We start from the raw sequence: 17,346 nt of genomic DNA, 5'->3' as shown, positions 1-17,346 counted from the left end.
TATCCACATATATGAACCTGAATATGGCATAATATATGCAGCATAGGCTATATGCTGCATTACTTCATATATTGGCATTATATGTTAATATATTTAAAATAAAACCATAAGACAACCACCATTAGACAACACCACAGTTTGGGAACCACTCGGTTAGAGGACAGCATTATAATGATGCATAAAATGATGAGGGAGACAAGAAGCAAGGGCAAAAATGTTCCAGTTACCTGTTACATCCCACTGTCCTCCATCTCCTCTCTGGCTAGGATTACAGCCTTCTTCTCCTAGAGAGAGAGAGAGAGACATTTGAGACATGAGTTACCGGTAATACAAAGTAGAAGCATGATGCTCAGCATCAAATTCGGCATACAAAGATGTACAGTTTGACGTAAGAGTAAAATGGCTGCTGCGTTAACATGGTCAGCCAAAAACGGGGTCAATGAAAGATTGCAGAAGAGAGGTGAAAAATGAGAGTCAATATAGAAGAATAAATACGAAGGACAGAGAATGTATGATGAAAGAGGCAAGGAATGAGGCAGTCAGATTCCTCTCACCTGGGCTTCCGGGTGTTCCCGCCAAGCCATCGTAGCCTGGTACGCCATCATCGCCTTGTAAACCTGGTGAGCCTTTAGCGACTCCGAGGGCTCTGCCGGGGTTTCCGATCTGCCCGGCCACGCCCGGCGGGCCAGGGTAACCAGGGCGACCAGGGTCGCCACCAACTCCCAGCGGGCCTCCTCCCTGGTGACAATAATAATAATAATAAAACTTTATTTGTATAGCTTTCATGACATGAAATTCAGCTCAAAGTGGCAAAGAAATGGAGAAAGAAAGAAGAGAAAAGCAAGGCATAAAACATTAAAAATAATAGCAGTAATGAAATACAGTGAGGACATGAATAACAGGAAATGTAAAAGAGCAATTAAAAGCAAGAGTGTAGAAGTGGGTCTTGAGCTGTGCTTTAAAAATGTCTACAGAGGCTGCCTGTCGAAGGTACAGTGAGAGTTTGTTCCACGCCGTCGGCCTGTAGAAGCACAAAGCTGCTTCACCGTATTTTTTAGTTGCCATTTTTTTAGGCAAAGCGAGCAGGCCAGCAGTGGAAGACCATAGGGGGCGGTTCGGGACATATTTAGGCAGGCAGTCATGTAGGTAGGAAGGTGCGAGACCATTGAGAGCTTTATAAACAAGTAAAATAATTTTAAAATCAATCCTAAAAACAAAAATAGCAGATCTACGAGCTCGCAGCGCGGCACTCGGTGCCGCGCTGTGAGCTCGTAGATCTGCTATTTTTCAATAGCTTAAGTATAACATAATGCTTTAAAACACCAGAAGGGGTTCCCGTCCTGAATGGGTTCATGTGATTTACTGTCTCAAGGACCGGCGGCGTATACTCACAGTAGGGCCCCGGCTACCAGGGCGTCCAGGGATACCACTTCGGCCCGGAAGCCCCTGCACGCCTGGCTGACCGAGCTCACCAGGACTCCCCTCGTCACCGTGGTATCCTGCGGAGATGACACGTAGACACTGAAGACATACGCATACGCAAACAAGCAAACAAGCTACAGGCAAAGATCCATCCATCAATCCATTCATCCACCCTTGCACCCTTGCCCACACTTTTTTGACTCGAGAGCTACTTTCAAAATGACCGGCTCAACAAGATCTACCGACCAAAAAAGAAAATTGCTGGAAATAATTAAATGTACCTGTGGGGGCTGTTATATTATATATAAGACAAACGCACTTGGAAATGGGAAAACATAGAGGGGGGGAAATGGAATTGGTAGGGTTTTTTTTTTCTTTCTTTTCAATAATAACTGTAATACTAACGTTTGTGCGCAACACTCTTGAGAAGAAAGTAGGCACATTGTGGGTTTGACCTGACAGCCCCCTTTTGAATGGAGATATAATCCCCCCATTCATTTAGCATTGTATTAATTTACATGTATATACCCTGCTACTTCATGTGAACAATCCCAAGCAAGCGTTTGTACCATACCTTTATCAGTGGCCTCGGAGAGCTCGCCTTTTCGCCCCTGTGGACCTGGCAACCCACTTGGACCAGGAAATCCCTGCAACAGGAAAAAAAAAGCAAAATAATGAAGTCACAAAACAGAAAGCCTGATTTATACTTTGGTGAAACGTGCCAAAAGGCTTGGAGACCTGCTATTTTTGGTACGTGAAAAGTCTGAAAACATTTGTTTTATGGTAATATTCTAATAATAATTAGAATATATAATTATTCTAATATTCTGAGTCAATTCATCATCAATCAATCAATTCGCTTTTCAGTTTGTACATCCGGTTCAGAGTACCTACGGAAATGGTCTGTCTGCGTGCATGCCTGTATACTGGTTGTGGAAATGACTGCATACAGCAGTAGATGGGCTGTAGACCGGACAGTGTGAGCACTGAACAGTAAATAGACATCAGGCTTCCTGCAGGTACTAAGAAAAGCCTAGCGTCCCAACACGGGTGCTCTGGATCAGGGGTTCCCAACCTTTCTATTACCACGGACCGGCTGACAGTTCATAAAATGTCTGTGGACCGGCATTTGTGTTTAGGCCTATTTCTTTCTCCGAAATGACTTTGGAGGACAGGTGAAAAACTTGAGAGTGACGCATTACTTTACTAGGCCTATTTGAATGTCAACATGAAATATTAATTAAATGATAATCCTGTTTAGTGTTTCATTAGCGCGAGCATGACAAAATAGGCTTCAGCTGTTGTTGTTACGCAAGGTTATAGGTTCAAGGCCGGTCACCGGTCCGCGTACCAGTGGTTGGGAACCTCTGCTCTTGGATGACATTATATTACAGTGTGGTTTTGCTTACAGGTAATCCATAGACACCTAGGGGTCCCGCCTCTCCCGGCTCGCCCTGCTGACCATCCTCTCCGGCCATGCCATCGGTACCGCGCTCACCGACTGGACCACCTGGGCCCGGTGCCGTGTTGATGACAGTGCAGTTACACAAGCCATGATCACCTGAGAAGCACAGACACACAGACACACGTTAGCCACATATCCTTGGATAACATAAGATGGAGTGCCGGCATTTTTTTCCACCCTAAAACATGATCATCAGTTATTATTATTATAGTATGAGGAAGAATCTTTTCTAAAGTGAAGTGCAGCACCCCCTGGTGTAAAAAGACTTGTAAGTATATATATATATACACAAATATATCTATTTAATACAACAATAATGTATTTAACTCTGTGGAATGAAATAGATGTTGAAAAAGGTGTTTGTTTGTTTTGAGTAATATGGGTGTCTCTTTCTATAGTAGGAACCTTTGTAACAGGTACTGCGTGACACAGGAACCTGTTTAATGGTTGCACCTCTGTTCACATTTGAGTTGGAGATTGCAAGCTCATTTAATAAACTATTGCCCGGTTGGACACATTTATGAGGAAAGGGAAGGCACTTTCCTTTCTCCCAAATATAGGTAAGACATACATTATTGTTTATTGCTGCTGCTGTGCAGAAATGGGGTGTTAAAATCTGTGTAGGACCCTTATGTAAACAAGTGTTAGTGCTTTTTCTGGTTTTATCCTCTTAGCAGATTTTGTAATGACCTGTACCTTCCTTGAACTGTACCCATTCCACAAACTGTTAATACAATTTTCAATCAATGTGTCGTGTCTTGTGTGCCATTGACCTACTCTAGCCTCTGTGATTTGCATAATACACAGGCTCTTTAAGTAATACAATTTAAGAATAAGATTGCGCAATATGCCTTCAGTACCTTTGCCTCCTTTATAGCCAGCATTGCCTGGTCTTCCTCTCTGGCCCGCATCACCCTTAAAGACTTCTTCCACTGTACAAAAATGCAGAATTATTTGAGTATGGTCATCATGAAAACAGAGAAAGAGAAACTTGACAGTATGGAAACAAACGCACAGATAAGCTAACCCGGTTCAGCTGTTAATTGCCACACATGTATCCTAGTGCACATACACACACACACACACACACACACACACACACACACACACACACACACACACACACACACACACACACACACACACACACACACACACACACACACACACACTCACGTAAACCTTCAGGCCCCGGAGGACCCCTTCCTCCTGGCCTGCCGTCCAAGCCCGGAGGTCCGGGTATTATGGCGGGGAATCCAGTCTCTCCTTGTGGACCCTTATCTCCTTCCTCTCCTTTAAAGCCGAATGGTCCTAGAAAGTCCCATGCTGTTGCCAAAGAGATAGCATTTTATGTAGACTTGTAGCATTTTATGTAGACTTAGATAGCATTTTATGTAGACTTAGATAGCATTTTATGTAGACTTAGATAGCATTTTATGTAGACTTAGATAGCATTTTATGTAGACTTAGATAGCATTTTATGTAGACTTAGATAGCATTTTATGTAGACTTAGATAGCATTTTATGTAGACTTAGATAGCATTTTATGTAGACTTAGATAGCATTTTATGTAGACTTAGATAGCATTTTATGTAGACTTAGATAGCATTTTATGTAGACTTAGATAGCATTTTATGTAGACTTAGATAGCATTTTATGTAGACTTAGATAGCATTTTATGTAGACTTAGATAGCATTTTATGTAGACCTACGGTAGCACTATAAAGTATACATGCATAGTTTCATTATATAGATATCCCACTGTTACGTTCTTAGCTAAGCATGATTCATGATAACTACTTTTATGTATATGATGTATTGCCATGCTTTTTGTTCTTGCTTAACCCAATTTGGACTGAGGCCGATTCTAAAAAGCCCTCTAAATCCTGACCTAAGCTTTCTGAAAAACTTCAAATATGTATATAACAGCATCAAAGTTTTATCATTTTTGAATACTGTACATACTGTACAGAACCCCAAGAGGGGTTCCCGTCCAGAAGGGTTAGAACACCAAAAGGGGTTCCTGAACTTCCTGCCCAAAAAGTCGCTCTGGATTAAGAGCGGCTGCTAAATGCCTAAATTGTAAATAACTTTGTGATACAACAGGCCTAATAATAATACATGGAACACTAAATTGCAAACGTATCGACTATCGACTAATAATGTAATGTCGTATCATGACTTAACCCATTTAGACCTGAGGACGATTCTACAAATGCCTTCTAAATCCTGACGGCTTTCTGAAAAGCCTCATGTTTCTATGTCAGTGGTTCTCAAACTATTTCATGTCAGGGACCCCTAGAATGATATGTATTTGGCCGCCGACCCCCATCTCAAAATATGTTGTTCCAGGGACCTCCCCATGAAGCAAAGATTTGAGTTAAAAACGTTCACTCTGAAAGAATATATATTCAAAGATTTGCGCCACATTTTCACGATTAAAAAAAAAAATAGCAGACCTACAAGTTCATAGCGTGGCACTCGGTGCCGCGCTATGAACTTGTAGGTCTGCTATTTTTTGAGCTAAAGCATAACATAATGCCTGCCAAAAATGGGTTAATTTACCAACCTATTTGCTGCTGCTCATCATCGCTGGCGGTGCGACCTTGGGGGCCACGGATGCCTTTGTCTCCCACATTGCCAGACACCCCTTTTAGACCACGCTCTCCGGGAGGCCCGCGAGGACCACCACCTAAATTCACCCAGAGAGGCATTAGTGCAAAAGACAATATAATACAGACCAAAAAAAAAATATTTATATTACAGTTGAATTGCTTAGAGGCATTTCTTGGAAACTCAAAGCTCATTCTCATAACAGTAGCCTCAAAACCCCCACGCCATTAAGGCAGTGGTTCTCAACCTGTGGTCCAGGGACCACTAGTGGTCATTGAAGGGGTTCCACGTGGTCCCCAGTTACACTTAAATGATGGTAACCAAATAAGGCCTTATGTAGATCTTTAACTCTTTCTTGAGACGCTCTCAAGAGTTCAATTGTTGCATCTGCATTACCTAACTTTACAAGAAGTCTACACAATGTAGAATAATTGTTATTTTGATCGTTTGCCTGCTATCTCTATGGTTCCACATCAACACTGTGGACAACATCTTATTCACGACACCTAAATATTCGAAGACAAGTTTTGGGTCTGAACCTCTGCCCTAGAAAGTAGACACTCTGAACTCTGAACTGGTAGACACTCCACACTCCCTGAGTAGGCTTCAAGCGCGCTCTTTAAAATCGTACAGTACTCCCTCCCCCCTCCTCAGTAGTAAAACGAGTGATATAAACAACTTATAAATGTAACTTTACACCGACCTCATGGAAGTTGAGTGGAGTAGTCTGGGTTGTTAGGAAGTGAAAACCTCTCAGTCACAACTTCACAAGTGTGTACAGTTTGGCAGAGAAGTTAATTCATCTTGATAACAAACTGCTTGGTTGTTTTGTTGTTATTCGTGTACACTGTCCACTGTACCAAAAAATTAGCTGACCAAGAGCCACATGCTGGTCAGCTAATTTTCTTTTTTCTACCTTACTTACTCAAAGCTTATGGTGTCTCTCTCAACTGGCTCCACAGGTACACGAGGCCAGACCCCCCAAGCTCAGCTTCTTCTCAGCCCTGAGTCCATTCTCCTAGCTGTGACATGCTGTGAATGCTGGACCCTGACCCTGACCACTGCACTACACTACTAAACACTACACTACACTACACTACTAAACATCGAAGGCTGAGTGAGAAGATAGCAGCCAGGAGAATGAGGCTGCGGTCGGTGCCATTGATACTGGGAGGAAAGTACTGGCCAGCTAGCCAGATGTATGGAGGATGGAGATGACTGGAGACGCCGCTGGAGGGCTCATCATGAACTAGGGTTCCACAGTTTGACCCTGGCATCGCTTACACAACTGATGATGTCAAGTAGAAGACGGCTCAAGGTATGAACTTTGCTTTGTTGCTTCGTTGCTGCTGCTGCTTGTGTTGTATGCTGTGTGTATATTATACGATTGTGATTCAAGCTGGTGTCATTTTGGGACCCAATGACTGGCTGGCAATGAAACGTGTTCAGTAACTGTTTCTGGCTCTGGGATTGAATGCTGATGTGAATCTACAGTTTGTATGTTGTGTGTTGTATCTGCCGTTGAAGGTATGCAAGTTCTAACAGGGAATAGTATATTTGTATGTGGCTCTAAGATCACTTCAATAATCCTGGGAGTGAATTTGCTATTTCCTAGAGGTTTTGGGCTTTATAACAGCCATCAATTTCAAATATCAATTTCCAATTGAAGACTGATAAACGGTAGTTTATGTGTTGTTTTGTGGTTGCTGCTGAGGTTCGTTGTGAGTTTTTGTGACAGGGTTGGCTGTATTGGTTCATGACTGTCATGGTGGCCAAGAACAAGATGGTGATGGTGGTACTATGTAGGCCAGGGTTCCCCAATTAATTTTCCTCAAGGGCCATATTTTGACTAGGGAACTAGGCTGGGGGCCGAGTCCGCACGCGCGAAAAATTGGGTTTTTTATTTTTTCATTAATTAATTAAAAATTGTTCTCAACCAGTGGTCCGGGGACCACCAGTGGTCCGAGGACCACCAGTGGTCCTTGAGGGGGTGCCCAGTTTGACATGCATAGGCTACTGACCCCCATTTAATGCCATTTATATCTGGGACACCCCCCCAAAACAAAACAAAAAACCTATTGGGGAACCCTGATGTAGGCCTTTTCTTTCTCTCTGAGAAAATTGTGAACACATGAATATTTTCCAGATGCCAAATCAGAGTCGAGTAGAACTTGTCAATACTGTTTGGTCCCTGAGTGGCGATTGGTTGTGCAGCAGTGCGTAGCTTTGTGTTTTTGTCTGTCTGTCTGTATGGCTGTGTGTTTGTTTGGATCATGGACACACTACTGTAATTAGAAACCGATTTCAACACAGGACCGTAGTGCCACTTTGACACAGACGCAAGGTTTGCACAATGATCAGAAGGTGCTGCTATGCATTTGGTGACATTGTTGTTACTTGTTAGCGATTGACTGACTATCATTCTGAATGTTATATTGGTTCTTTTGCACGGGTAATGATTTTGCTGTTTTGGGAATGAGGTGTTAAGAGTTTCAGGAAATGCAACCAAGCGATTTGAGAAGAACTGTAAGTTAAATAAAACAATCCCCCCCCAAAAAAGATACATTCTAGTATAAGCCAGTTACAGTAATTGTAGTATCAAACAATGTATAGAGGGTATGCGCATGCATAAAGTCAATGGCAAATCGAGTGGCAAAGTGAGTTTAACGTCGTTTAACGTCGTTTAATGCAATCACATTGGACTTTTCTGTTTGGATGAATGGGCTGTCAAGGCCAAAAAGTAGTTTTTTGGCACACGGTAAACGTTCCCGCATAACTTCCTGGTTTAATGATGATGTCACGCCCATACCCTCTATACCAAATGGACTGACTTATTATCACCTTTCTGAGTCCACCAGGGCCAGGAATTCTGTCCGGATGATATCAACTCCCCGGCATCCCCTCTAGTCCCCTAAAACACAAACATCTTGTCAGTCCTATTCCTTGACTTGTCAATGTACTGTAAACAGTACCTCCCTGAACGGTATCATTGTTCAGAGAGCTGGGAGAACACAGTTTAGAATAGATGCATTCATTCATTAATAACCAGCTTCATAACCAGTGGTGGAAAGTAACTAAGTACTTTTACTTAAGTACTGTACTTAAGTACAATGTTGAGGTATTTGTACTTGAGTATTTCCAATTTCCAGTACTTGAACTTCTACTCCACTACATCTCAAAGCTACAATTTGTACTTTTCCTTCCTCTACAATTATTTGAAAACTTTAGTTACTTACTGTACGTTTTAGAAAATGTACAGTAACCACTTCAACCCTATACATTCCGGCCATTTGAAAATAGCCGATCTACAAGCTCACAATGCGTCGCGTTGCGACGCATTGTGAGCTTGTAGATCTGCTATTTTCAATAGATTTTGTACACATTTTGAACTTTTGGACATTCTGCAATATGAGTACTTTAACTTTTAGTACTTTAAGTACATTTTGATGCCGATACTTTTGTACTTTTTACTCAAGTACATTTTCAATTCCGTACTTTTACTTGTAACGAAGTAGTTCTAAATTGCAGTATTGGTACAGAATTGAGTACTTTTTCCACCACTGATCATAAATAAATCATGCAGATATGGTGCAACGTCATGACATGCAATGTGCCGGTCACCTTTGGGCCATCTGGAAAGGAATGGCATTTGCAATTCTTTCACCATAGTAAATGCTGCGTTTGTGTTCTGGAAAGGGCAGTTGTTTTTACAGACGGGTAAAAGGGCAGGGGCTGAAGCCCCCTTTGATGTCTATGTGTGCACGTCCCTGACTCTGAGATTGTGCAAATGGAACCAAATAAATGGATTGGTTCAATTGTACACTCAGGGGTTACAAGTTGATAACACTGAGGAATTTACTACGAAGGCTAGCAATTAGTCCACTCATTTCCATCATGCTACATTGACTCAAGGTGCTAGATTAGTAAGTGTTCTTGTGAAAGTTTAAAAACATTATTCCCAATTTTCTAAATTGCAGTATTGGTACAGAATTGAGTACTTTTTCCACCACAGATCATAAATAAATCATGCAGATATGGTGCAACGTCATGACATGCAATGTGCCGGTCACCTTTGGGCCATCGCTGCCACTTGGCCCTTGCTCGCCATTGTCCCCCTGCAAATGTACATAGAACAGACAGGCATGCATAGACAATGAGATTACGTACTTCTTGCACAGTATACAATTGGAATACATTAAATCTGTCAGATTGGACATTGCAGAGCGATCCATGATTATTATTAGTTAGACCTATTTCCAGATGTCAGAGTCATGCTAACGTTCTTAACCCATTCTGGGCGGGAACCCCTTTTGGTGTTTTAACTAGGCATTATGTTATACTTTAGCTATTGAAAAATAGCAGATCTACAAGCTCGTAGCGCGGCACTCGGTGCCGCGCTATGAGCTTGTAGGTCTGCTATTTTTGAAAAATCGTAAAACTGCGGCACAAATCTTTGAATATATATTCTTTCAGAAGACTGGCCTAAATGGGATGAAATTAAAGCTCACCCTCGGTCCCTTCGATCCATCTCGGCCAGGTGGACCCTATCCAAACAGATTCATTAAGATATTGATATTAATAACGGGTAAAAAAAAAGGTGCACAAAATATTTCAAATATCGTCGAAACATTTGAAAACATTTGCAAACATTGGCAACAATTAGAGTACCACAGACGAAAAACAGTCTAAGTCCAAATTTCAGACTGACCCCTCCACGAAAAGGCCTCGTTGTCCTGAACCCTTATCTATCATTTATATATTATGGATCAATAGTGTGGACTTAGACTGTTATTCGTCTGTGGTACTCAAAATTTAGCCAAAATCTAGCCAGATCTACAGGCCCACAGCATGTTGAAATGAATGTGCTTGTTGCTTACCCGTGCCCCTGTAAATCCCATCACACCAGTTTCTCCCTTGTTGTCAGCCTGAAGTGAGAGATGAATAAATTTTTTAGAAGGAGGAATGACTAAAGTTGGTACACGTGTGAGTGTGCGTGCGTGCGTGTGCGTGCGTGCGTGCGTGCGTGCGTGACTGAGTATTTACCAGTTCTCCATTTTCTCCTTTCGGGCCCTTCTCTCCTCTTAACCCCTGAAATGAGGAAAATGTGTCAATATATTGTGCATGGTTGGTTCATCTTTATCATTGCAAATAAAATACATTGTCTTCTTGAGTTTTCACCCACACAGTAGCAAGCACTTTGATGGATGTAATTATGAATGAATGAATGAATGAATGGTTTATTTCGATCTATTCAGTTAGACAATTACAAAACTTTTTCTTTTTCTTTTTTTAAACATGGACGAAAAGGAATAGGCAGAAGCTTATAGCTTATTTATGCCTATCCTGATTACATAAGGACGTAGAACATGAACATGTACAGGGTCTACATACATTATAGTGATAGTACTGACCTTGTCCTGCCTGATAGTACTGGTTGTACTGACCTGGTGATAATCTACAGGCAATGTGTGAGGAAACGTTGAATTCCCTGGTGGACCAGGCTCTCCAGCATCACCCTGTGGCCATAGTTGGAAATGCAATTAGAATCAGTCAAAGCACAGCAGGAGAGCAAAATGTGTAAAACATGCAGGGCCGGATTAACACCTCTGAGGGCCCCTGGGCACTGAAGCTCGAAGGGCCCCCATTCACGCACGCGCAACATTTTTGCTGTTTTGGAGCCGTTTTGGGGCAGTTTTATGCCGTTATATTGGCCTATTTCCGGTCGCCTACAATCCCCAGAGTGACAGCCAATCTAGTGCATTGTTGCTGCTTTACACACAATTGCACTTTTCAGCTGCCCTTGTCACCAACAATAAAACACTAATCTTTTTAGACACCATTTATTTCATTCGGATTAGCAGGGACATTTTCTGTGGAGCACGTGCCCAAAGTTCCCATATGGTAGATCCAGCCCTGACAACATGAAATACAAATGTACAAAGAATATCACTTGATCTGAATGGAAGTCAGTGGTTGCAAACGGAATAGCCAAAAACATTGGCATTTCATGTTCAAATTATGTGATAATGTCACATAATCACAACAGCCCTATGGTTTGATTCCACTTGGAGGAATCAGTTGAATGACTGTACCTCCTCCTTTCTACTCTTAAGTAGCCTCAACTGCATGTGTGTATCTATTCATGTTTTGTTAAATGGACTGAAATAAACTACTACTACTAGTAGTTTCATGTCTGTGTGCTAACAACCTATATAAAGAAAGCAAAAGAAAACTTGGTCACTCACCGACTCTCCCTTGACGCCCTTCAGCACTAGAGTCATGGTGCCCTGTTGAAGGAAGACAAACTGTTTCAAATGGAAGTCACTTGCTTGATAACAGGCTTCTAGAAAACGTTTGTCTACAAACACATTTCATTGTTGTCAACTGACCTTTGGCCCAGGGGGACCGCGAAAACCTGGGGGTCCCTGGTTAGAAGAGACAGAAAATATGTTACAGTGTGGTTTATGAGGAACTAGTGTATCAACTTATCAAGTCGTTAGAAACATGCACACATGCTTACCCGTGGTCCTGCAATGCCTCTGTTACCTGCCCATCCGGGGGTACCTGGTGGTCCCTGGAAATACAATCAAAATAATAATGCAAAATAGGAATATGTTTCCCAGCGCCCACAGCGTGCGTCCCCAGCGGGAATCGTGGCAGCGGTGGCCGAACGGATAGCGGCGCGGTCTTGATACCGGAAGGTTCCTAGTTCGAATCAGCCGTCCGACACGTTAAAATTACCACCGCTGAAGTGCCCTTGAACAAGGCATTGAACCACTACGATGAAATGTGTTCTATGAGCAGGGCCTGGCTGGAAACAAGTTCTTGAGCTTAGCCCAGATACCCTGGGTAAATATAGATTTCATTTCATTTCATTTCATCGAACCCAGGACCTTCTAGCTGTGACGAGGCGACGGCAGCACTACCGACTCCGTGCTCCCAAAATTTCAGCAGTAATCTAACCATATCAGTAGGATCAAGAAAGATGAGTGACACAATGAGTTTGATGAGGGCTGTGTTCACACTTACATATATGCCAGGGTAGCCGGGCACTCCTAGATCTCCCTGGAGAGAAAAGAGAGAGAGAGAGGAGTTTGAACACAGAGGCATCAGAGGCCGCCATGGCGGCGGCGGTGGCTCAGGGGTAGAGTGCCTGGATGGTAACCGCAAGTTTGCCAGTTCGAACCCGGGCTCAGAGTTACTGTCGAAGTGTCCTTGAGCAAGACACTGAACCCCTAATTGCTCCCGATGTGCTAGTTGGTGCCTTGCATGGTTTCCGCTGCCATCGGTGTATGAATGGGTGAATGTAATGCACAATCTATGTAAAGCGCCTTGGATAAAGGCGCTATATAAATGCACCATTTACCATTTCTTTATAGAAGAGCACCTGCAAATGGTAACTGCTGGTCTGATTAACGACTGAAACTTAACGCCAAAAATGATCCCCTTCCACCCCCAACTGTTTACTGTAAATATCTGTTTTATTGCTAACTAGTGTTGATTATGTCCAGGATATATTATTATTATTATTATAATGCGTGTGAATGTGGGTGAAGTGAGGACGCCGCCTCCCAATGTATATGAATGAATGAGCCATTGTAAAGCGCTTTCTTTGAGCACTTGGAAAAGCGCTATAAAAATGCAATTTATTATTTATAGCGCATTTCTTCTAGTCAATTCACATATGTCATTGTGTGAACCCCAGAGTAAGTAGCCTTGCCGAGCCACGGGGCCCATAGGGCAGGAGCCTATCTCCTGTTTCTGTAGCGTGAGGCAGCTTGATGTACAAGTACACCCCCTGGACATGACGCTAGTATGTCGCAGGGACTTACCCCCAATCCAACCCTTGATGCTGAGTGTCAAGCAGGGAGGCACTGGGTCCCATTTTTTTTTTAGAGTCTTTGGTATGACCCGGCCGGGGATTGAACCCCGACCTCCCAGTCTCAGGGCGGACACTTTAACCACAAGGCCACTGAGCTGGTACAACCCCAGAGGTCGTTCAGAACAGTGTCTCCTCCTCACCCTGAAACGCTGCATGAACACACTGAGCTCCAGAGAATCCCCCTTATCTCCCTTTCTGCCCGAATGGCCCTGAGAGAGAGAGAGAGAGAGAGAGAGACAAAGACAGACAGACAGTCAGACAGAGAGAGAGAGACATTAGTGTCACTTGTCAATAACACCATATGCCAACCTGTCTTACAAAAGAGAGAGAGAGTGTCGTGCAGACGTACATTATTGCCAGGTAAGCCGTCGTATCCCGGTTGCCCTGCCAGCCCAGAGTCTCCGTGTGTGCCATTGCAGCCGTCCGCTCCTGGCTTCCCCCGGGGCCCCGCCTGTCCTGGGTGGCCCTGGAGAGGACAATGTAAGAAGAACATCACAGTCAGAGCATGTTGTACCCCACACACACACACACACACACACACACACACACACACACACCTCGACTAAATCTGCAGTTCATTTAGTCGACTAAAACAAAATTGATTTTGGCGGGCCTTGGTGCCGTCGTAATGGCTCATTTTACACTTGTTGAAAATAGCCGATCTACAAGCTCACAAGCTGTGAGCTTGTAGATCGGCTATTTTCAGCATGCAACCAAGTGTAAAATGACTTATACTGGATCTCTTGTCCACTAGTCCCTTCCTAACATTTTAGACTAGTTTTTATCTGTTGACGAAATTGTCAATATATTTAGTCCTCGTTTTAGTCATCATAGCTTAGTTTTCGTCAGTGAAAAAAGGTAGTCGACGGACATTTTTCGTCTTCGTTTCAATCGCCAAAAACAACACGCACGCACGCACGCACACACACACACATTCATCACACATTCATCACACAGTCACTTTTTTTATTGTCAGTTTGCCGGTTGGACAGACTTACAGGGATGCCGTCTAATCCGCCGAAACCAGGAACACCTGTCATTCCCTGTAGTGAGACAGGAATGATACATCAAGCAAAGCAAGTGTCCATCCATACACAGTAAAAATGTGTTCATCTATTTATCTGTAATGATAAAATAACGAATGTCCATTTGGTTACATTTGTACACTCAAAGTTAAATTAATATTCGGCATTTGGTATGACGAAGGTGTAGCTATTACTGTATATATAGAGGGTATGCGCGTGACATCATCATCATACCCGGAAGTTATGCGGGAACGCCTACCGAGTGGCAAAAAACTACTTTCTGGCCTTGACAGCCCATACATCCAAACAGAAAAGTCCTATTTGATTGCATTAAATGACTTTAAACAACATTAAATTCACTTTGCCACTCGATTTGCCACTCGATCTGCCATTCACTTTATGCATGTGCTATACCCCCTATTGAAAACAACGGATGATCATTTCTCACCACTGCTCCTTTGGGACCTATGATTCCTGTCCGGCCACGATCACCTTTCTCTCCTGTCGGTCCATGGATGCCAGCCTCCCCGAGTCTACCTGGAGGCCCGTTGTGCCCCTGAGGTCCAAGAGGCCCTGGTTGACCCTATAGTTCAGAAGAGAAAGGGGGGAAAAAGATAGACACAGTCAAGTACAGTCAAGCATGTACGATGCATCTATTATCTAACTGGGTGGCTCCCATTAAAGTACAATTTGCAGGGACCCCAATAAGAATATTTTTACGGCTCGCTAGCAGTGATTCTCAACCCGTTTAATTTCAAGACCCCCCAGTTTGACATGCATTAGTCGACGGACCCCCATTTAATGGCATTAATATTTCTGGGACCCTCAATTTATATTGTAAAATCAATGTTATTTTAACTCTGAGAGTGTACAAATGGAACCAAATCCATTTGTACACTCTCTGAGTTACAGACCCATAATGGTCCATTTGGTTCCCAAACTATCATTTAGCTGGGGACCCCCTGGGGGTCCCCGGACCCCACTTTGGGAACGGCTGGATTAGGAAGACAATAGCCGAAGAGAAGAAAAACAACAATATAGGAGGTTCAGAGTATACGTTACTAGGAGTTATTAATACATAAAAGCATCACAACAAGACGTCAACATGAAACACTACAAACTATCAAAAAGTCTATGTTGTTGCCTCCTGTTCAGAAAGCACAGAAAGTATCCGCACACCACTCTCGAAGCTGATTGATTGATTGATTTATGTATTAACAGTTTGCAGAATTACAATACATTTCAAGTACAACTCAATACAAAAACTGTTAACTGTGAGTGGACGACACCTTAAAGCATTACACTTGTTTACAATAGGGTCCACCATTTTCAATTCATCAAAACATTTAGAGACGTACGAATATACACCTATATAGCCAAAAACAGTTATTAAAGGGGAAAAAAACATATACAGTGAAGGGGGAAAAGGCGTGGGTGGGGGATTCAGATTTTACGGGGGCCAGTTTTGAATTGCAGCCGCCCCTAGGTGCCCTTTGAGAGCAGTTTTGAAGGAGTCGAGGGATTCGCATGTCTTAATGACTGTTGGCTCCCACAAGACATTATCAAAGATAAACAACAAAGTACCAAAGATCTGGTCCTGCACTTTGGATTATTTAAAATATTTTGTATTGAACATTGTTTGGCAAACATGTCCAGTATGTAACCATTTTTTTTTTAAAACATGTGCTTTGCTTTTTAATGATAGTTTGGTTTTGATTGTTTTGATCAGTTTTCAGCCAGTAGGGGGAGACATTTATCTTGTTTTGGGAGGTAAAGTCTTGATTCATGTCACTCTGTGCTCTCTGCTTCCACCCAGTGGTCATGTAGTGACACATACATGTATGCCTGTCCAAAAGGCTGCAGGCATGATGGCACAGCAACACACTTGACAACACCTAGAGTTGAATTGACTCTCGGGACTTTAATGTGAAATGTCTTTCTCTTTTTAAAACATTCCCACCTCAAAATATCTTTCCACTTTATCAGACGTGAGACGTGGAGACAAAGGGGAGGGTGGGGGTTGCTGAGGAGCAGAAATATTTCTTAACTTATTGTAATTAAGAGAGAATTATAGAGAATATGGTCCCATATCCTTGACTCGGACACAGTCACACAGAGGAAAATGTGCTTGGGAAGACTTTGAAAACCTGCATGGTGGAATATCTGTGTGGACCTGTGATAGCCAGAGTGGGTGCAGCTCTCATGCAATAAACGCTTGATTCTGGAGGGAGATAGACCCTCTTTATCTCACACGCACCTCCAAGGCCCTCTAGGTCTCTCTCTCTTACGCACGCACGCACACACACACCGTGTACTGTGAGATGGAAGTTTAAAGGAAACAACAAAAAAACAACCTCGAAGGGTTATTCATCATGGAGGACCTTATTGCTGGCCCTTTTGAGACTGCAGGTCTGCAAGCTAAATATAACGGGTTAGTTATGACACTCCATGTGTTGAGAGAGAGAGAGAGAACAGACAGACCCATGGGGTCAGAACTCTCATGAGTTGAGCCTTTAAACCCCATATACTTAGTTGATTGGCGTGCCCAGGGCTCTACACTTGGTACAGTGCTTTTTTCCCCTCTACACCAGGGCCACTCAACTTAACATGGCTCCGGGGCCACACAGTAAAAATCCATCTGTGTCCACATTTTCTGCTCTTTTATTGAAGTCTAAATTGTTGTTTAACATTCCTTCATTTTAGACTAGTCTTGTAGTCTGTTACAGTGTAACAGTCTACAAGACTAATCTAAAATTAAGGAAACATTCAGAAAACTGCCACATTTTGATGTACTGAATAAGGCCCAGACCTTTTTGGACCAAAATATTGCAAAATCTATGTAAATCTCAAAATACTCAAATATAATAATAAGTGCTTGAAATTAGGTCGTAGTATCACATCTCTTAGGAGTCGGACAAACCAAAAATAAAATATTTTAA

General features: G+C 42.7%; 1 protein-coding gene across 1 annotated transcript in view; it reads right to left on the bottom strand.

Annotated features, from left to right (window-relative positions):
• Positions 1-17,346, bottom strand: part of col4a2 (collagen, type IV, alpha 2) — a 101,440-nt gene that overhangs the window by 20,625 nt on the left and 63,469 nt on the right. The window contains exons 5-26 of the mRNA XM_079518747.1: positions 14,856-14,990; positions 14,381-14,425; positions 13,732-13,848; positions 13,523-13,591; positions 12,530-12,565; positions 12,021-12,074; positions 11,890-11,925; positions 11,746-11,787; positions 10,945-11,016; positions 10,544-10,588; positions 10,378-10,425; positions 10,009-10,044; positions 9,571-9,615; positions 8,342-8,411; positions 5,457-5,579; positions 4,064-4,213; positions 3,748-3,819; positions 2,832-2,983; positions 1,997-2,069; positions 1,393-1,499; positions 555-738; positions 228-284 (exon numbers count right to left, since the gene is read on the bottom strand). Of these exons, the coding sequence (XP_079374873.1) occupies positions 228-284; positions 555-738; positions 1,393-1,499; positions 1,997-2,069; positions 2,832-2,983; positions 3,748-3,819; positions 4,064-4,213; positions 5,457-5,579; positions 8,342-8,411; positions 9,571-9,615; positions 10,009-10,044; positions 10,378-10,425; positions 10,544-10,588; positions 10,945-11,016; positions 11,746-11,787; positions 11,890-11,925; positions 12,021-12,074; positions 12,530-12,565; positions 13,523-13,591; positions 13,732-13,848; positions 14,381-14,425; positions 14,856-14,990 (1,768 nt within the window). The remainder of the gene's footprint in view (positions 1-227; positions 285-554; positions 739-1,392; positions 1,500-1,996; positions 2,070-2,831; positions 2,984-3,747; positions 3,820-4,063; positions 4,214-5,456; positions 5,580-8,341; positions 8,412-9,570; positions 9,616-10,008; positions 10,045-10,377; positions 10,426-10,543; positions 10,589-10,944; positions 11,017-11,745; positions 11,788-11,889; positions 11,926-12,020; positions 12,075-12,529; positions 12,566-13,522; positions 13,592-13,731; positions 13,849-14,380; positions 14,426-14,855; positions 14,991-17,346) is intronic.

This window comes from Electrona antarctica, assembly GCF_951216825.1.
Source record: "Electrona antarctica genome assembly, chromosome: 13".
Classification (NCBI taxonomy): Eukaryota; Metazoa; Chordata; class Actinopteri; order Myctophiformes; family Myctophidae; genus Electrona; species Electrona antarctica.
The sequence above is the reverse complement of the archived record's forward strand: the minus strand, read 5'-3'. Positions and strand labels throughout refer to the sequence as shown.